Genomic DNA, 21,824 nt, shown 5'->3' with positions numbered 1-21,824 from the left:
GTGCAATCGTCACACAAAGGGATAACATGCAACAGTGAAAATGAACAAATTGCTACTGAAGAAATCACAGAGGAATCTCACGTTTAGTGACAGAGCCACAACCGAAGCATACATACTGTATGCTTCTAAAAGTTCAAATACAGGTAAAATTAATTGATGGTATTTGTTGGAATAATGTCAGGAGGGGGAATGAGGTGCATTTCTGTGGTAATGGTGGAGTTCTATTTCTTGACCTGAATGGGGTTTACATGGGTATGCTTGCTTTGTGATAATTCATTGTCAGCAGAGGAGAGAGTATGAAAACAGTTCTGCAGGAGGAGAGTCATTCAGTGTAGAAGGAAGGAGAAGTTGACTATAATGAAAAAAAAAGTCGACTCCCTCCCCAGTCCTCCTGCCCTCCATTTCCTAGGAGGGGAGTCTAGGAAAAACCAAACAGGAGACAAACAAATTTCAGCTCTCACTCAAGCTCTCAAACAGACCCAGAGACTCAGAAAGTCCATCACTCGGGACAAACGCTTATTTCCAGGTTTGTCCAGGGTGATTACCAAAGCCACACGTCTCTTCGCTGTTCAGGGCAAGAAGGAAAGGGAAAAAAATAAAAAACATTGTTACTTCCCAATTTCTCTCTGCCTGGAGCTCTGATTCAACCGGGCCACCTGGGACCAGACACACCTAGGGGGCTGGGCCACGGCCCTATTCTGACTCCCTAGCAACGGAGCGAGCCTTTGTCGCGTCCTAGCAACAGGCTTCTCCCTTACTCTCTGCGGGCCCGCCCTCCCGCGGTCCCCTTACCCTGCTCCGTGCTCCGGCTGACCCTCTCAGTGGGCCTCCTAAAGGTCCCCAGAGCTTGGATTTGCGCTTTTTAATTCAAGTGCCGAACAGCTCTCTGAGTTCCTGTGGTGGGCACATTTCAGGGAGAGCCAGAGTCGGGGGCGGGGTGTGGGGGACGGCAAGAAAAAAACGTTTAAGAAAGAAAAAAAAATCGAGATTTGGGAATTTTTAAGGTACATCCAAATTTCCCAGGAGAGGGGGGCTGGAGAGTGAGACAACCACGTTTGTGTAAACTCCATCTGAAGAAGAAAAGACGCAGCATCCACCTGACGGGACCAGAGATGCTGGACACCATCCTCCCTTCGCTGCAGGACGTCGGCAGGCACCTGCTGCCCACGCTGCCCTCGCTGAGCCAGGAGGGTAGGCGACAGGGGCTTGGGGCTGGGGACGAACCTTTACCTGCTTGGGGCAAAGCTAAGGGCTTCTCCCCATCCCCTGTCTCTGGAGGGCCTTGAAGGGCCCGTGTTGCCTTGTCAAGCAGCTGGTAATCACAGCCGATTCACGGTGCACGTCCAAAGGCTCTTTCCATTTCTTTAGCTCCGCTGGGTCTTAGGTGCCGCTTGCTAACTCACTTACTTGCTCGGTGTGGGAGGGGCTTCCTTGACCCGGGATGGAACCCAGACCACGTGCACTTGGGAGCACTAAGTCTTAAGACACTTTTGTTTACTGAGTTCTTTAATGAGAGAAAGGGGCCAGCTGAGGGGGTTTTTATTAAATAAGATAATGTACACACTGGGACTAGCGTGGAGTCTCAATAAATGCTGGCTACAAACAACCCCCCCAAATGGCTCCTCCTCAGAATTCAGGCAAAGGCAAGGCTACTTTTGTTGCCCTTGGTATCTCAGGGTTGTGTTAAGAAAGTGAGATCAAGGGACTGCCCTGGTGGTCCAGTGGTTAAGACTCTGGGCTTCTACATCGAGGGGAGTGGGTGAATGGGTTCCATCCCTGGCTGGGGAAGTGAGATACTGCATGCTGCCTGTGGCAGCCAAAAAAGTTAAAAAAAAAAAAAAAAAAACAACACCAAAAAACAGATTAAAAAAAAGAAATGGCTGTTTGGAAGAAGACTTGACATGTTCTATAGAAAATTTGCTAGGCTTGGTTAGAAAGTTTCTTAGAAGAGTAACTCCAAAGTGACACCGAGATTAAAAAAAAAAAAATTATTTTTGGCTGCACTGGGTCTTCATTGTTTTGCCTGGGCTTTCTCTAGTTGTGGCGAGCAGGGGTTAGTTACTCATTGTTGCAGATCTCCGGCTTCTCACCGCACTGTCTCCTGTTGCAGAGCACAGGCTCTAGGTGAACCGACTTCAGCAGTTGCGGCCCGAGGGCTCAGGAGTTGTGACAACCCATGCCAGTGTTTTCACCCGGGAAATCCCAAGGACACAGAAGCCTGGCGGGGTACAGTCCATGGGGTCACCAAAGAGTTGGACATGACTGAGCAACTAAACAACAACACTAGTACTTAGAGGGAACCATCATCATTTTACAGATGCGAACCGATTGAAAGTACTGAAGGCTGCACAGCGAGCAATCCGTGGGGGCGGGAAGGCTGTAGGTCTCCAGACACACAGCACAGCGTGCCCTTCCCACTGCACTGTGCTCTGGGAATATGTTTCCTTGTCTAAATCACTCTATACTAATTTGCTCTGTTTGTATATCAGGATTTTAGTTTAATAAAGTTAGGGGACTTATCTTTCCCTTTTGATATTAGTATCTATTTCAAGTACATATTATTCTGTAATATACATAATGGGCACTTGGTCTTTTTTTTTTTTAATAATGATTATATATAAGATAAAGTGTTCCTACCTGGAATACATTTGGCATTGTGTTTAAAAATACGGTTTTGAATGCACAAAATGTTTAGAATCTGAACTTAAATGAAGGTTGAATTGAATATGGAAGGTACATCCAGGGATGATTTCTTGTGGTTCTTGGTATTTCAGTGTTTGGTCAAAATAAATAAAAACCTCAGCTTTCCTAAAAATATAACAGTAGCATATTCTTTAATTTGCTTTTTAGACTGGATTAGAAGTATTTTTCTTTTGAGATTTAGTGATTCTTTTCCTGACACTTTGGTGTATGCAAAAAAATCAAAGTTAGAAATCAGTCTGCAAGATTTCCAGGTCTGTTCCATTTGAATTACAGAGGCTTAAAGGCTTCATTTCCTGAAGGAAAGGATGTACATATTTTCCTTTTCCTTCTGTGAAAAATATCAAATTTCAGCTTAGAATAATAAACTCTGCTCTTATAAGACTTTGCCTATTCGATTTTTAAGAAATTATTATTTTATTTATTGATTTCTGACTGTGCCAGGTCTTCATCACTCGTGGGCTTTTCTCTAGTTGCAGGGAGAGGGGGCTGCTTTCTATGGGCAGCATGAGAGCTTCTCGCTGTGGTGGCTTCTCTTGTTTCTGAGCACAGGCTCTAGGGTGTGCAGACTCCAGTGAAGTGAAGTGAAGTGAAGTGAAAGTCACTCAGTTGTGTCCTACTCTTTGTGACCCCATGGACTATACAGTCCATGGAATTCTCCAGGCCAGAATACTGGAGTGGGTAGCCTTTCCCTTCTCCAGGGGATCTTCCCAACCCAGGGATTGAACCCAGGTCTCCCTCATTGCAGGCGGATTCTTTACCAGCTGAGCCACAAGGGAAGCCCACAGACTCCAGTAGTTGCAATATATGGGCTAAGTAGTTACAGCTTCCTGGTTCTAGAGCCCTGGCTCAGTAGTTGTAGTCCATGGGCTTAGCTGCCCTGCAGCATGTGGGATTTTCCCAAATCAGGGATGGAAACCATGTCTCTTGCATTGGCAAACAGATTCTTATCCACTGTGCCACTAGGGAGGCCCCCCACTCCCACCCCATTAGATTTTATAGGGTAAAATGACACAGTTGGACTTGAATGTATCTTTCAAATGAAGAAAGAGGATCTTCAAATTTCTAATTAAGCTCAGGTCTTTTCAGTAGGGTCTGGTTGCCAGCTATACAATTTCTCCCGGTCGTAATTAAATCATTTCATTTTGGTACAGATTGTTTTCCTGAAATGTGAGCTGCATATCATCACTCTAGGTGAAAGGCTTAACAGTTTTGACTTTCAAAAGTCTTCATGTAAGTCTGGCTACTGAGATTCTATATCACTAGTGAATTAAATATTTTTAGTCATGATGAAAATTTGAATTCAGGAAACAGTTGAGACTGTTAATTCTTAGCAGCCAGCAGCAGACAGAATTCTTTTGTCTGTAAGGGTGAGGAAGAATGGGATATATAGTAGAATGGGACAGAGTAGAAGGAATACTTGAGTATATTTAATAAACCGTATATCCATGATTTAGAGTGAAGGGCAGAGTTGGCATCCAGCTCGCTGTAGCATGCAGTCCTAGTTTTCTTGGTGAGTGAGTTTCCATCACCCAACTTGTTTCTCGAGGCTCATAAGAGTCACTTCCATCTGTGCATGCATGCTCAGTCATGTCCGACTCTGGACTGTAGTCTGCCGGGCTCCTCTGTCTATAGGATTTTTCAGCAAGAATACTGGAGTGGGTTACCATTTCCTCCTCCAGGGGATCTTCCCAACCCAGGGATTGAAAGGTTGTTGCTGAGTTGTGAAAGATTCCGGGATTCTTGACCTCCAGAGGAGAAGAATTCAATCTGGGACCAGAGACAAGGCTTGATCGCTCAGAGCTTTTGTGTAATAAAGTTTTATTAAAGTATAAAAGAGATAGAGAAAAGCTTCTGATATAGACATCAGAAGGGGGCAGAAAGAGTGCCCCCTGCTAGTCTTAAGCTGGATGTTATATAGCTGCTGCTGCTGCTGCTAAGTCACTTCAGTCGTGTCTGACTCTGTGCGACCCCATAGACGGCAGCCCACCAGGCTCCGCTGTGCCTGGGATTCTCCAGGCAAGAACACTGGAGTGGGTTGCCATTTCCTTCTCCAATGGATGAAAGCGAAAAGTGAAAGTCAAGTCGCTCAGTCATGTCCGACTCTTAGTGACCCCATGGACTGCAGCCCACCAGGCTCCTCAATCCATGGGATTTTCCAGGCAAGAGTAATGGAGTGGGGTGCCATTGCCTTCTCCTACCAGCTGCTAATTAGAGAAAGGAAATGTCTCAAAACTCAGAGACTGTCACCAGGCCCCTCACCCACAACATACATTTTGAGATAACATTGGTACCAGGTGAGTCATCCCAGGCCATAAAACGATTGACATGAATCTTGCAGAAAGGTAGGTTTCCAAGTAAATATACAGTTTCATTAACATAGATTGGGAGAACAAGGTACGAGTAAAACATACTGGTTTGTTGAGCCCTTATCAGTTCTGTGTCTTAAGTGGAACCGACTTGGAGAAAGTCAGAGTCTAGGGTAAATACATAGTTCATTAACATAGCTTAAGAAAAATATTTCCATAAGAAAAATGCATTGGTTAGCTCAAGGTTTGAGAAAAGTTAAGTTCAGGTGGAACCAGGTGTCATCATGGCAACACAAAATTTTAAGAGAAACCTCCTTTTAAATTTGTATAGAGAAGGGAAAAATATCTAACACTTGTAGTTTGTTCCCCTGCCGCTTAAGAAGGAGATAAAAAAACATCTGACACTTGCAGTCTGTTTCCTCTGTTTGGAGACCCCTAGCCTTCCTGCCTGGAGAAGGCAATGGCACCCCACTCCAGTACTCTTGCTTGGAAAATCCCATGGACGGAGGAGCCTGGTAGGCTGCAGTCCATGGGGTCGCTAAGAGTTGGACACGACTGAGCGACTTCCCTTTCACTTTTCGCTTTCATCCATTGGAGAAGGAAATGGCAACCCACTCCAGTGTTCTTGCCTGGAGAATCCCAGGGACGGGAGAGCCTGGTGGGCTGCCGTCTATGGGGTCGCACAGAGTCGGACACGACTGAAGCGACTTAGCAGCAGCAGCAGCAGCCTTCCTGCCTGTTACCCTCTTAGGATCAAACCGGTGTCTCCTGTATCTCCTGCATTGCAGATGGATTCTTTACCCACTGAGCCATTAGGGAAACCCATGAGTCACTGCTACTTCTCATTGCCCATCCTGTTCATTCTCTGGCATATTAATAAAAATATTTACAGTGTTGATATACAGGATTAAATGAGTGCAATTTTCCACATTAGGTAATGGTTTAAACCATTAGAAAAGCAGTTACAAGAGTAAATCAAGCAGTTTCTAAACTGGGGAAAGAATGGGTTTTTGTGCCCAACTCCATCTATGCCATGAAGTGGTAAGCTGATATTTGCCACTGTTCGTGATCCTTTCTTTTGAGTAAAACACAGGACTCTTGATTTGCAGAGAGAGTTCACTAGTGGAAAATATCTGTAATAAACTCATGACTAAGTTTGGAATGGAAATGTCAACATAGACATGGTTTTCTATATTTATGAGTATTAGTTATACCCAGAGTATTCTTTCATATCATACATTAACACTTTAGTAATTGACAACTACTTATTTTTCTACCACAGCTTTCCTGGAACATAGCTCAGAACAAGAAAATAAGCATAGAAGGCCTCCCTCTGATCATTCAAAGTAGAAAATGTGAAGTCTATGTCTCAATTCAAAGTAAAGCCCTTTGGACCCTTACCCAAAAGTCTGTTTTTAAAAATTATTATTTTAGACATAATGTTAGTATATTTGTTGAAATCAAGAGCACAGCTGATCAGAAGCAGTGAATTAAGACTGGGCAGTGAGCCTGCAGAGCACTTGTAGCAGAGAGGAGTGACAGCTGGAGTCCAATGGTGACGACTGAGAGTGAAAAGCAGTCAAGAATGAAGCAAAAATAAAAATGCAGAGACAGTTAATGTACGGACAATGATCTTTCATGCTTTAGTGGCCCCTGGCCTCCTTCCTGTATTATGGAGTGGTGTGAGAATGAAGGCTTATGTTAATCAAATGGCATGGTGTAGACTCTTAGAAGCTTGTTGAATGGGTCATTAAGAAAAGCCTAGATTAGGGACTTCCCTGGTGGTCCAGTGGCTAAGACTCCATGTTCACAATGCAGGGGGCCCTGGTTCAATCCCTGGTCAGGGAACTAGATCCCACATGCTGCAACTAAGAGTTCACAGTTCAGTTCAGTCACTCAGTCGTGTCCGACTCTTTGCGACCCCATGAATCGCAGCACGCCAGGCCTCCCTGTCTATCACCAACTCCCGGAGTTCACTCAAACTCACGTCCATCGAGTCAGCAATGCCATCCAGCCATCTCATCCTCTGTCCCCTTCTCCTCCTGCCCCCAATCCCTCCCAGCATCAGAGTCTTTTCCAATGAGTCAACTCTTCGCATGAGGTGGCCAAAGTACTGGAGTTTCAGCTTTAGCATCAGTCCTTCCAATGAACACCCAGGACCAATCTCCTTTAGAATGGACTGGTTGGATCTCCTTGCAGTCCAAGGGACTCTCAAGAGTCTTTTCCAACACCACAGTTCAAAAGCATCAATGCTTTGGCACTCAGCTTTCTTCACAGTCCAACTCTCACATCCATACATGACCACTGGAAAAACCATAGCCTTGACTAGACGGACCTTTGTTGGCAAGCCACAACTAAAAAAAGATCCTGTGTGCCACAACTAAAGGTTCCACATGCCTCAGTGAAGATTTAAGATCCCTTGTGCTGCAACTGAGACTCAGCATAGCCACATAAATACATATATATATATATAAAGAAAAGGCTAGATAACACTAGGTTAACTCAGATGGTTAAGAATCTGTCTGCAATGCAGGAGACCTGGGTTTGATCCCTGGGTCAGGAAGATCCCCTGGAGAAGGGAATGGCTACCCACTCCAGTATTCTTGTCTGGAGAATTCCAAAGACAGAGCAGCCTAGCAGACTACAGTCCATGGGATCGCCAAGAGTCTGACACAACTAACAACAACTATGTTTATAGAATAAAGGGCAAGTTGTGACACTTCCTTTATTCTACAAAGATTTTCTCCACCTCCTCTCTACCTCTCTTTCTCTTTCGCCTCCTCTTTCACATTTTTTGGAATTTAAAGCAAGTTAACTTTGCTTATTAGGAAAATTATCTTTGGGGAGTGACTTTATTTTCTGTTAATTTTAATTAATTAGAAATTATTATCACTTAAATAATGTAAATTATTTATTCTGTATTTCGTATTCACATTTTTGTTTACGAACACTAAGATAACTATCACAGGTGTGCTTTCATAAATTATTCATTCATTATATTTTATTTACCTTGAATTTTAGAAGTTTCTACTATTTGGGGAAATGTGTCAGAATTTGTGGAACGGCAGCTATCCTTACACAAGGTAAGATTTATACTTTAATTTTAACATAGGACATCAAAGAATGTTTCCTCCTTAGTCTCCAATTGTTTTGCTGGGAGAAAGATAGCAGATTTTAGAGCCATCCAGTGTAACCTGCAGTCTTGTGATTTTATGATGCTCACACGTAGGACTTGTGGTTGGTAGATTTAACAGACACGGATTTCACCCTTAGGTAACGATGTGAAAGTTGTGCTGTTCCAGTGATAGGAAGTGTATTGCTGATCAGTCCAGGTGTGTACAGAGGACGTAGATGAATTCTGTTCCTCTGTGATCTGGTAGTTCCTGGCGTGGCTATAGAAGGATATGATGCTTCTTGTCTTGCCTCCTTGCAGGGAATGGATTCTAACTGAAATGTATGAAGGCAGTCAGGGACTGAACTCTACTTGCCAAAAATGAGAACCTTTGTCCAGGGCTGGCCTATTTCTCCCCCATCAAGTCTTGAGTTTGGATGCCACAGAACTGAACAGAGATGTTGGGAGTTTGGAGGGTGCTGGGATATTGTGAAACGTTTATATCCTACTCAGAGGTCCCAATATGAGAACCTTTGATCTGAATTCATCCATGAAATCTATTTGTTTGATCTGATAATTTGAATTAGTCATCAGAATTTAAAATTGGGAGTTTGTACAAATTTTTTTTTCCTTGAAAAATCAGCCGATTAACAAAATCAGTTTTTGTTCAGTACATGTGACGCTTGGCTGAAGCTGACAAGGGTCTCTCCCCTTTAGATGGGGCATGCACTCCTGAGCCATCACATTCTCTGGCTCTGTACCTTCACTCCCTTGCATCCTTTCTTGGCTCCTATAGCATTAGACTTTGTAACCTTTGATGTATGATGTTTCCATGAAGACAGAGCTCTAGGGTGAGAGCCAAAATCTTTTGCTTCTGCGCATTAACCAAGATCACCACACTAGGGCACGTATCTTCGATGTTTTGGGTCGTCTGATTTTAAGTGAGGGACAATAAACCTACCATAAAGAATGAGAGGGACTTCCTTGGTGTTCCAGTGGTTAATCCTCCATGCTCCCAATGCCAGGAGCTTGGGTTTGATCCCTATTTAGGGTTCTAGATCCCACATGCCATAACTAAAAGATCCCATACACCGCAGTGAAGATCAAGACACTGTGTGCCACAACTGAGATCTGGTGCAGACAAGTAAATAAATAAACGTTGTTCTTTTTTTTTTTTAAAGAGAGAATGAGGAAGCAGAAAATCTCTCCCCTGATGGCAAGGGATTAAAATTTAAAATGCCACACAATTTCAGTCAGTTCAGTTCAGTCGCTCAGTCGTGTCTGACTCTCTGCCCCACCACGGACCACAGCACGCCAGGCTTCCCTGTCCATCACCAACTCTCGGAGCTTGCTCAAACTCATGCCCATTGAGTTGGTGACGTGGCCAAAGTATTAGAGTTTCAGCCTCAGCATCAGTCCTTCCAATGAACAGTCAGGACTGATTTCCTTTAGGATGGACTGGTTGGATCTCCTTGCAGTCCAAGGGACTCTTAAGGGTCTTTTCCAACATCACAGTTCAAAAGCATCAATTCTTTGGCACTCAGCTTTCTTTATAGTCCAACTCTCACATCCATACATGACTACTGAAAAAAACATAGCTTTGACTAGATGAACCTTTGTTGGCAGAGTAATATCTCTGCTTTTTAATATGCTGTCTAGGTTGGTCATAGCTTTTCTTTCAAGGAGCAAGTGTCTTTTAATTTCATGGCTGCAGTCACTATCTGCAGTGATTTTGAAAGCCCCAAATAAAGTCTGTCACTGTTTCCATTGTTTTCCCATCTATTTGCCATGAAGTGGTGGGACCAGATGCCACGATCTTAAGTTTTCTGAATGTTGAGTTTTAAGCCAAGTTTTCCACTCTCTTCTTTCATTTTCATCAAGAGGCTCTTTAGTTCTTCTTCGCTTTCTGGTATCATCTGCGTATCTGAGGTTATTGATATTTCTCCCAGTAATCTTGATTCCAGCCTGGGCATCATCTAGCCTGGCATTTCACATGATGTACTCTGCATATAAGTGAAATAAACAGGGTGACAGTATGCATCCTTGATGTGCTCCTTTCCCGATTTGGAACTAATCTGTTGTTTCATGTCTGGTTCTAACTGTTGCTTCTTGACCTGCATACAGATTTCTCAGGAGGCAGGTAAGGTAGTCTGGTATTTCCATCTCTTTTTAGGACAAGAGTAATCTTCAGTTCAGTTCAGTTCAGTTCAGTCGCTCAGTCGTGTCCGACTCTTTGCGACCCCATGAATTGCAGCACGCCAGGCCTCCCTGTCCATCACCAACTCCCGGAGTTCACTCAAACTCATGTCCATCGAGTCAGTGATGCCATCCAGCTATCTCATCCTCTGTCGTCCCCTTCTCCTCCTGCCCCCAGTCCCTCCCAGCATCAGGGTCTTTTCCAATGAGTCAACTCTTCGCATGAGGTGGCCAAAGTACTGGAGTTTCAGCTTTAGCATCATTCCTTCCAAAGAACACCCAGGGCTGATCTCCTTTAGAATGGACTGGTTGGATCTCCTTGCAGTCCAAGGGACTCTCAAGAGTCTTCTCCAACACAAAAGCATCAATTCTTCGGCGCTCAGCCTTCTTCACAGTCCAACTCTCACATCCATACATGACCACTGGAAAAACCATAGCCTTGACTAGATGGACCTTTGTTGGCAAAGTAATCTTAGATAAAGATTAAAAGCAGCTATGGCATCCATACATTAAAAAAAAATTTTATTTGTTTGACTATACCAGGTCTTAGTAGTGGTATGTGGGATACAGTTCCTCCACCAGGGATCAAACCCAGGCCCCCTGCACTGGGAGCGCAGGGTCTTAGCCACTGGACCACGGGAAGTCCCCATACATGTTTTCTTAGTCCTCACAGCCTTTGAATGATATGGAGATGATGGATCAGAAAAGCACTGTGGATTGAGATATTACATTTTATACTTCTTTGAAAACTTAGAGTTATGAAATACTAAAGCTGTAATGGGTCATAAAGAGCATTGAATTTTAAGGCACATGCTTAAATTTCTTCATATGCTTTGGGATAACAGTGCTAAGGATTATTTTTCTTTACATTTCAGTGAATTCTCTCTGTTGATTTTTTTTTTTTCCCCTTTATCTTTTCAGGGAGTTCAGATTCCAGGACTTGGAACTTTCACTTTCATGAGACAAAAGCTTGAGGTGGGAAACAAGAAGTTTTTCCTAATTCAGAGGCCCGTGTTTATCATGGCAGAGAAGTTAGTACAGATTCATGGACTCAAACAAAACAGAGTATATACTCCTGGTAAACAGATTTTATTTTAAAGACTTTCCCAGAACGTGACTAGCCAGGGGATGAAAATGAAAGGGCAATGCTTGGCCAATTGTGGCTTTACTGCTTTCTGCTTTGAGAAGCTCTCTTTTCATGTGATACCTTTGTCAGAGGGAGGGGCTGAGGTAGGGAATAATATACAGTCTTTTTGCAAGTCATTTTCAACCTCAGAAGCTCAAGGCCGGATATGACATCAAGGCAAATTTATATAAAAGCCACATCACTGAGTCATGCAGATTTTATATGTATTTCAGATCTAAGAAATTAAAAGTGATTATAAAGAAGAGAAAGTTAATTAGGATTACTGGTTGGAAGAATCACAGTTAATATCAACTAGGAAAAGATCAACTGAGTTTCTATTGTATATCATAGAAATTATTGAAATTTAAAAGTTGTTAGAAGGTTAATGGAGAAGGCAATGGCACCCCACTCCTGTACTCTTGCCTGGAAAATCCCATGGATGGAGGAGCCTGGTAGGCTGCAGTCCATGGGGTTGTGAAGAGTCGGACACGACTGAGTGACTTCACTTTGACTTTTCACTTTCATGCATTGGAGAAGGAAATGGCAACCCACTCCAGTGTTCTTGCCTGGAGAATCCCAGGGACAGCGGAGCCTGGTGGGCTGCTGTCTGTGGGGTTGCACAGAGTTGGACACGACTGAAGCAACTTAGCAGCAGGTTAATAATTCTGTAAAGACTTAATACCTTATACACCTCTCACATCCTAAATCTCCTTCTTTCCTTTGCTTCCTTATTCCCTTCTTCCCTCCTTTTGCCTCCTTCCTTTTTCCCCTCCACAAATATTTACTAAGGGCCAACGACATGGCAGTCTTGTCCCAGGTGCTAGAGACATGGGGGGATACATGACGCCTTCTCCAGGATACTTGCATTCCAGTTTCAGGGTGTGGCTTTATGTGATACCTGCCCTGGTTACTTGGAGTGGGAGGGTTCTCTCCTAATTTCTGGTTGTGTTCCTTTTGACTTTCCTTATCATGCCCTCCTGCATCAGACTTATATCTGGATGAAGAGAGTTCATCTACCCCCAGTGCCGACAAGGTGAAAAGGCTGGAACTTGCCTTTATGTTAACATCTCTGGAAGTTAATTTGCAGAGTAACTTTCTACCAAAAAATGATATATTGGAAAAACAAATACCAACAAGCTATACTTAGAATTTGTTATGCCTGTATTCTGTATGGTAAATTTGATGGATTTTTCAACCATTTAAAAATGTATTTATTTTTGACTACACTGGGTCTTCATTGCTTTGGGTGGGCTTTCTCTTTCAACAAGAGAGAATGAAAAGCTTGTCTGTAGCACAGTTTAGAAAGCTAATTGTGCTTGTTCTGAGCAAAAACATTCTACTTTTAGGGAAAATTTAATTGAGCATTAAAGAGTACAACTAAAGGCTTCACAGGTACAGTTCTGTTTTTAAGTATTAAGTGAGAATCAAGTGATTATTTGTGAGTGTGTATGCTATGTCTTTGTTATAATCTCCAATTCTTTCCTCTCCCCCTTTCTCCTCTAGGTGATATCCCAATAGTTCCACTTAATTTTGTCATGATATCCTTGGAGGGTCCATTTAGCAGAGATATAGTGGAAGGATGTGTGAAGGAGACGCTGCTTTTTTTGTCACGATCCATTTCCATCAAACAAAATGTGGAGTTTACATTCAAAGGAATCGGGGTCCTCATGATCAAAGACAGCAAAGTCAAGATGAGATTCTATAAGGACTTCCTTTGTACAATGGATGGAAGCGGGGCTTTGGCAAAAGCCCTAGCAAACGTAAATTACTGTTTTCTTTCTCCTAACCCCTTTCTGAATCTGTAAATGTGTTATCTTTAAGATTGACAAGGGCTTCCCTGGTGGCTTAGTGGTAAAGAATCTGCCTGCCAACGCAGGAGACGCAGGTTCAATCCCTGGGTCGGGAAGATCCCCTGGAGGAGGAAATGGCAACCCACTCCAGTATTCTTACCTGGAAAATCCCATGGACAGAGGGACCTGGTGGGCTACAGTCCAGAGGGTCGTAAAGAGTCAGACAGGACTTAGCAACTAAAACAACAACAAGGTTGACATATTTTAAATGGCAGTTACCCCAAGTCAAAGAAGTGCTTGTTTATAGATGATTAACTCTTTGACAAAAAAGTTAGAAGGGTTAAAGAACTAAGTTTTGTGTCAGTGCCAACTGAAAAATTATAAACAGTAGTAGAAACTCATAATTATGAACATTTTATAGGATAGTACCTTATAGTTTAAAAACTTTTTTTTCTACATATATTATTTCATTTGACTCTCAAAACATTATAAAACCAGAATTATTATCCTGATTTTACCAGTGAGAAAAATGGGGTTCAGAGAGGTTGTGTGGGAAGTCTAGGAGTTCAGCAGTGGAACTGAAATTTAAGCCAAGACTTCCTAATTACTCTTTTTGTGCCGATTACACTATTTTATTTTAATGAAAGTCTACAGAAAAATCTAATTCAAGTCATAGAGATGTATATTCAGCTTTTAATTTGCATTGTTTAGAAGAAATTTCATAGTTGACCATTCACCGTTAACTGTTATAGCTGGTGTGACCTTCGTGCCAAGTTGGACATTGCAGACTTTAAGGAGGCAGTGAAACAATCATTCAACAGAGCTAACTGAAACTCCTTTTTTCTTTTTTCAATTTATTTTAGTTGGAGGCTAATTACTTTACAATATTGTAGTGGGTTTTGCCATACATTGATATGAATCAGCCACGGGTGTACATGTGTTCCCCATCCTGACCCTCCCTCCCACCTTCCTCCCCATCCCATCCCTCAGGGTCATCCCAGTGCACCAGCCCTGAGTGTCCTGTCTCATGCATCAAACCTGGACTGGAGATCTGTTTCACATATGATAATATACACGTGTCAATGCTATTCTCTCAGATTATCTCACCCTCGCCTTCTCCCACAGAGTCCAAAAGACTGTTCTATACATCTGTGTCTCTTTTGCTATCTTGCATATAGGGTTATCATTACCATCTTTCTAAATTCCACATGTATGTGTTAGTATACAGTATTGGTGTTTTTCCTTCTGGCTTACTTCACTCTGTATAATAGGCTCCAGTTTCATCCACCTCATTATAACTGATTCAAATGTATTCTTTTTAATGGCTGAGTAATATTCCATCATGTATATGTACCACAGCTTTCTTATCCATTTGTCTGCTGATGGACATCTAGGTTGCTTCCATGTTCTGGCTATTATAAACAGTGCTCCGATAAACATTGGGGTACACGTGTCTCACTTCTGGTTTCCTCGGTGTGTGTGCCCAGCAGTGGGATTTCTGGGTCATATGGCAGTTCTATTTCCAGTTTTTTAAGGAATCTCCACACTGTTCTCCATAGTGGCTGTACTAGTTTGCATTCCCATCAACAGTGTAAGAGGGTTCCCTTTTCCCCACACCCTCTCCAGTATTTATTGTTTGTAGATTTTTGGATAGCAGCCATTCTGACCGTTGTGAGATGGTACCTCATTGTGGTTTTGATTTGCATTTCTCTGATAATGAGTGATGTTGAACATCTTTTCATGTGTTTGTTAGCCATCTGTATGTCTTCTTTGGAGAACTGTCTGTTTAGTTCTTTGGGCCACTTTTTGATTGGGTCATTTATTTTTCTGGAATTGAGCTTTAGGAGTTGCTTGTATATTTTTGAGATTAATTATTTGTCAGTTGCTTCATTTGCTATTATTTTCTCCCATTCTGAAGGCCGTCTTTCCACCTTGCTTATAGTTTCCTTTGTTGTGCAAAAGCTTTTAAGTTTAATTAGGTCCCATTTGTTTAGTTTTGCTTTTATTTCCAATACGCTGGGAGGTGGGTCATAGAGGATCCTGCTTTGATTTATGTCAGAGAGTGTTTTGCCTATGTTTTCCTCTAGGAGTTTTATAGTTTCTGGTCTTACATTTAGATCTTTAATCCATTTGAATTTATTTTTGTGTATGGTGTTAGAAAGTGTTCTAGTTTCATTCTTTTACAAGTGGTTGACCAATTTCCCCAGCACCACTAGTTAAAGAGATTGTCTTTTCTCCATTGTATATTCTTGCCTCCTTTGTCAAAGATAAGGTGTCCATATGTGCATGGATTTATCTTTGGGCTTTCTATTTTGTTCCATTGATCTATATTTCTGTCTTTGTGCCAGTACCATATTGTCTTGATGACTGTAGCTTTGTAGTAGTGCCTGAAGTCAGGCAGGTTGATTCCTCCAGTTCCATTCTTCTTTTTCAAGATTGCTTTGGCCTATTCGAGGTTTTTTGTATTTCCATACAAATTGTGAAATTATTTGTTCTAGTTCTGTGAAAAATCCCGTTGGTAGCTCGATAGGCATTGCATTGAATCTGTAGATTGCTTTGTGTAGTATACTCATTTTCACTATATTGATTCTTCCAATCCATGAACATGGTATATTTCTCCATCTATTTGTGTCCTCTTTGATTTCTTTCATCAGTGGTTTATAGTTTTATATATATAGGTCTTTTGTTTCTTTAGGTAGATATATTCTTAAGTATTTCATTCTTAAGTGAATGAAATTGTGAAACTTTTAAAAAATCTTTTATTTTGTTTTGGGGTGATAGTTTCAGGTGAACAGTGAAGGGATTTGGCCATACATATACATGTATCCATTCTCCCCCAAACTCCCCTCCCATCCAGGCTGTCACATAGCATTGAGCAGAGTTCTAGGTGCTATATATACAAATAGGTCCTTGTTGAGAACTAATTGAATCTGAATGTACTAATTTGGGATGGATGGATTGGATTATCATGAATGTTATATAATCTTGTGACCCATAGAACAAAAGCCTGACTTTCTTTTTTTTTTTTTTTAAAGAAAGAGCTATGAAAGAAAATGTTATACATATGGTTTAATTCTCCCTTCTGATTTATCCTTTTGTGGTGCTCTGGGATGGGGGTTTAGGAGATGGAGTCATGCCTACTTAGGCCCTTGGTGTTTTCTCCACATCCTGGCTTCATACAGGATGGCTCAGAGGGATGCCAACCCTGTGTGTGCAGAGTGGAGACACACACACGTGAGTATCACCCTCTCGTTTTTATTAAAACACGGGCAGGATGTGCAAAATCAGAAACAAGGCCAAAGTGCTGCTCCATCTCTCACCCTCAGGGATTATGCAGAGCTTTGTAAGCTTTGATACATGTTTAAAAGACAGGATAATGCTTCATTTGGCCTGCTGTACTCTAAGATGTACCTTTTAAGGAGAGTTTTCCAAAAGAACTGCTCTTGATGGATATCCTATAAAAAAAGCTCTATAGGCCAAAGCACATAGGTATGTTAAAGTACCTGAGAAGTCTGGCTGGAAAGAAGCAGCTTTAACTGCCTGTAAGTATTTAATCATGGAACTTTAGGTTGAGTCAATATTCATTAATACCTGTAAAACACATTTCGGGAAACTGCTGTAAAGTTGTGAGAGTGACTGTTTTTTCCCTAAATGTTCCATAACGTAAACCCGAGTGCTGTCTTGTAGAAGAGTTCTCTTAGGAAGTTGTGTGCTAATTTCAGTGATGCTGCGTTAGCTCAAAATATTTTTAAAACTTAGATCTTTAGAATCTCCTTCAAAGCCTTTTGTAAACCACATCATTAATCCAAAAAGAATAATTTTACCTGTTATTCTATACTAGTATAATTTAATAATGTGATTATTATATATAATATACAATTATTAAATATTTTATAAATTATATTATAAATACGATTTGTAGATTATAATAAATATATATTATTTATAATAATTGTAATTGTCACTATTTGTGGAGTGCTTTTATGTGCTAGCCACTTATATATAGTACCTCCTAAAAGTCCTGTGAATTTGATCCCACATATCTAGGGTCTAAAGCTTTATAGCTGTTGTTGTTCAGTCCCTCAGTCATGTCTGACTCTTTGTGACCCCATGGACTGCAGCATGCCAGTCTTCCCTGTCCTTCACTATCTTCCGGAGCTTGCTCAAACTCATGTCCCTTGAGTGGATGATGCCATCCAACCATCTCATCCTCTGTCACTCCTTTCTCCTTTTGCCCTCAGTCTTTCCCAGTGTCAGGGCTTTTCCAATGAGTCAGCTCTTTGCATCAGCTGGCCAAAGTATTGGAGATTCAGCATCAGTCCTTCCAAAGAATATTCAGGGTTGATTTCCTTTAGGATTGACTGGTTTGATCTTCTTGCGTTAGCAGTGTGGGGATTTAAGCATGAGGATAGCTGACTCCAAAGTCCTTCTCTCAGCTACCCAGTTTTAGAGTTATTTGGGTCAAGAGTGGAACTAGCCAGCTTGCTCGTATTCCTGAGAGTTTCAAGAAGTTGGCTGTCCTCTTAAAGATGAGGAGCTGTCAACCCTGAGGGCAGTTTCCAAGGAGGAAATGGTTTGAGAAAAGGCAGCATCAATGAAATTGGGATGGGACCAAGCAAGGTGACTTCTTTGATAAATGAGATCTTTCTTCATTGGATGTTAAGTTCTAGACTTTAAGCCCTAAACAGAAATAACAGTGGAGGGTATCATGGTAGTCTGAGGCTTTTGAGCAGCCTGTGGCTCTGATTGTCTGTGTCCTGGACCACAGCCCAAATGTAACCTGTCTTTTTCCCTGTCCCCAGAGGCCTGACACAGTGGACTCAGTGTTGTCTAGCAGAGAGAACTTGGGGAAGCGACCCAGCAACGTGCTTGCATTTCCAAGGTCAGTGCTTTCCTCTATAGGTTCCTCCGGGCGTGGCCGTCCTTGCAGACCTGTTGATGGAACTGGACAGTGTTTCGCACCTGAATTCTCTAGCTCATGCTCTATCTAGTGCAGCTCTCTCTTGCTCTCTCTCTGTGTTCCAGCAAATGAATTTATTGTATGCACTTTCTGTAGTTAAAAAACAATGGACACTTAGAATACTTAAAAAAAAAAACAAAAAACCAACTCTTGGTTCCCTGGGAATTCTCTTACTGCCTCCCACCAACCTTAGTCCTTGCAAGTATCAGTAAAATTTTTCTCATCCACTAGGCTTTCTTCTACCTTTCACCCCTTCCTCTGACCTAGTCCCTTCCTCATCATGCACTCTAGACTAACAGTTGTCTAAGATTTGATTTTTACCACGGAAGGGGCTAGACAAGGTATAGCTTCACCCCAACAGCATAGTGAGTGTTTTCAATGGCTGCTGATGCTGCTGAATATAATAATGATAATGATAACAACAATGATAATATTACAATGACAATAATAATAGCAATCATCTATGGAGCACTTACTAGTTGCCAGATATTGTTAAGCCCTTTCTTAATAGTCTTGCATTTAATCTTTACTACAACCACTTGAGATACGTATTATAATTTTATAAAGGAGCAAAATTAATTATAACTTTAATTCTATTTTTAATTAAAAATTTTATTGAAGTATAGTTCATTTGCAATGTTGTGTTAGTTTTTGGTGTTCAGCATGTAGTTTTAATTCTTTTTTTTTTTTTTTGACAAGTGAAGTATCACTCCAGTTAGTTCAGTTGCTCAGTTGTGTCCAACTCTTTGTGACCCCATGAACCTCAGCACACCAGGCCTCCCTGTCCATCACCAACTTCCAGAGTTTACTCAAACTCATGTCCACTGAGTCAGTTATGCCATCCAACCATCTCATCCTCTGTTGTCCCCTTCTCCTCCCACCTTGAATCTTTCCCAGCATCAGGGTCTTTTCCAGTGAGTCAGTTCTTTGCATCAGGTGGCCAAAATATTGGAGTTTCAGCTTCAGCATCAGTCCTTCCAGTGAATATTCAGGACTTACTTCCTTTAGGATGGGCTGGTTGGATCTCCTTGTTGTCCAAGGGACTCTCAAATGTATTCTCCAACACCATAGTTCAAAAGCATCAATTCTTCAGCACTCAGCTTTCTTTATATTCCAATTCTTACATCAATACATGACTACTGGAAAAACCATAGCTTTGACTACATGGACCTTTGTTGGCAAAGTAATGTCTCTGCTTTTGAATATGCTGTCTAGGTTGGTCATAATTTTTCTTCCAAGGAGCAAGCATCTTTTAATTTCATGGCTGCAGTCACATCTGCAGTTTCAGGATGCAGCATTAAAAGCACTTCAATAGGAGTCAGGAGAGTTGGGTTTTATTTCCAGTTTGGTCATTACTTACCCATTATGAGCTCTTAATCATATTTTTAATCTTAATTGCTGTGCCACTAACTACTATGCATTTTGGGGAAAGGAAGTTTGGGAAATAGTAAACTATTTCCCAAAATAGTTTTCTCATTTTTTTTGTCTCAGAGTATTTTCTCATATTTTTTGGCGGCGGGGGAGGGGAGGAGGGGGAGGGCGTCTGTGACATCCTCTTCCGTTTGTTGGTTTGGAACCAGTCTTTCCTGGAAAAGCTATATGATACAGACCTCAGCATAATCAGTGTGAGGGGGAGAATAAGCATTAAAGATTAATTAGTCCAGCCTCTTCATCTTCCAGATGAAATGATTACACAGCAGGGGGGCCCAGTCGGAAACCGTGGCCCCTGACTGTCTCAGTGCTGTTTCCACTGCAGCATGTTGTCTTACCCATTAAACAGAAATCCATGGATTCAAAATAACTTTATTTTGATTGTATTTTGGGAGGCAGATTTGGCTGTCCCCTTGGACATAGTTTGGCTTAAGCACTCCAGGAGGGAAATAATTGTAGTTAGTTAAGGGACAGATGGACGGTCCTGTCCATTAGAGAGCCTGGCAATGGACAGGAGGGCTCGAATCCTCAAAGCAAATGTAGGCGTTTCCTTTATGTGAAGCTTGGCCTCTGAATGTACTGCAAGCACCATGCCTGCCCCACCCTTCCTTCCCACCTCTAACCCAGCACCCCATTCCTGGGACCAGAGAAAAGCTGCAGTTACTGACATCAGCTAAATAAACCTCTTCCCCCTCGCCTTTGTAAGCCCCTCACTTTTGCCTGGGGAGAGGATGGAGCAGTGAGGAGGAGGAAGAGGGAGGAGAGGAGTGCTCACTTCTGGGCATACCCTGCCTACCAGTCCCTGAATCCATGCCTCCAAGTTATCCAGTGGCCACCATCCACTGTTTCAGGACTGTGGCATCTGCTTACAGAGCTAGAAAAGACAAATGAATCCAAGCTGAAATAAAACCAAAAAACTTTAATCCAGGCCTTCAGAGCAGTTTATCTATATAAGAGCTTCTTTGGGTTGGGAAGGGTCTTGGTTGGCTCCCAGGCTTAACCTCAAAGAGAATGAGTCCATAATTCGTACTCAGTGAATAAAAGCACTTCTCCTCCTTGAGGCACGTAAGCTTATTTCATTCAGAATCAATCAGCTAACTTGGCTTTACACATTCGCCTATGGACACATCTTGGCTCATTCCAGGATTGAGCTCAAGGAGATGGAGAACAAACCACCTATGGAGACCATTGCAGAAGAAGATGGACAGAATGAACAGAAGAAGGACAAATTAAAAGACCAGTCAGACAAAGAAGTGGGTGTCCCAGGTAGGTCATTGATTTCTGGGTATAATCTGTTCCTCTTTACTACTTGTGAGCCACACCATATTGCTTAGCAACTCTGATGGTCAAAATAAAGTTCATTTCATGAATAATCACTGTATTCTTCTCTCTAACAAACATCTCCTATTCCTGGAATCCTGTATCTCACCCTAACCATTTTATGACACTCAGACTTTTAGACTGTGATCTCTTTGCTGACTCCCCACTACTCAAAACTCAGCTGCCTGGAAGATCTAGGCAGGTAACATAAATGCATGAACTGGGCTGGATGTCACATGGTAGGGAGACATGTATCAATATTTTTTATGAAAAATGAAGAGTGGTAGTTTTACATCTTTGACACCTGGATTTATAGAAGATAGCAGATTCTCATATCTGTGTCATCATATAATCTGTTGTAATATATTGTTTTGGTTGGGGCATGTGAGGAAAATCCTAGGACTTCAAAGACTTTTTGAAAGACTCCTAGGGGTTCCCAGGGGTTGCCAGACTATATACTTGGAGACTTATTCCTCTAGCAGATTATTGATTTGTGGAAATGTAAGCCAGTTCAGTTCAGTCGCTCAGTCGTGTCCGACTCTTTGTGACCCCATGAATTGCAGCACACAAGGCCTCCCTGTCTATCACCAACTCTTGGAGTTCACTCAAACTCACATCCATCGAGTGGGTGATGCCATCCAGCCGTCTCATCCTCTGTCGTCCCCTTTTCTTCCTGCCCCCAATCCCTCCCAGCATCGGGGTCTTTTCCAATGAGTCAACTCTTCGCATGAGGTGGCCAAAGTACAGGAGTTTCAGCTTCAACATCATTCCTTCCAAAGAATACCCAGGACTGATCTCCTTTAGAATGGACTGGTTGGATCTCCTTGCAGTCCAAGGGACTCTCAAAAGTCTTCTCCAGCACCACAGTTCAAAAGCCTCA

General features: G+C 42.0%; 1 protein-coding gene across 1 annotated transcript in view; it reads left to right on the top strand.

Moving 5' to 3' along the window:
* Nucleotides 1-953: 953 nt before the first annotated feature.
* Nucleotides 954-21,824, top strand: part of CCDC81 (coiled-coil domain containing 81) — a 42,283-nt gene continuing 21,412 nt past the window's right edge. Inside the window, exons 1-6 of the mRNA XM_010853251.1 lie at nucleotides 954-1,191; nucleotides 8,031-8,092; nucleotides 11,239-11,395; nucleotides 12,947-13,203; nucleotides 18,036-18,115; nucleotides 20,769-20,890. Coding sequence (XP_010851553.1) covers nucleotides 1,113-1,191; nucleotides 8,031-8,092; nucleotides 11,239-11,395; nucleotides 12,947-13,203; nucleotides 18,036-18,115; nucleotides 20,769-20,890 — 757 coding nt within the window. The 5' untranslated portion in view covers nucleotides 954-1,112. The remainder of the gene's footprint in view (nucleotides 1,192-8,030; nucleotides 8,093-11,238; nucleotides 11,396-12,946; nucleotides 13,204-18,035; nucleotides 18,116-20,768; nucleotides 20,891-21,824) is intronic.

The sequence above is a fragment of the Bison bison genome, unplaced genomic scaffold, assembly GCF_000754665.1.
Source record: "Bison bison bison isolate TAMUID 2011002044 unplaced genomic scaffold, Bison_UMD1.0 scf7180017864324, whole genome shotgun sequence".
In the NCBI taxonomy this organism is placed as follows: Eukaryota; Metazoa; Chordata; class Mammalia; order Artiodactyla; family Bovidae; genus Bison; species Bison bison.
This window is presented reverse-complemented; position numbering and strand designations above follow the sequence as displayed.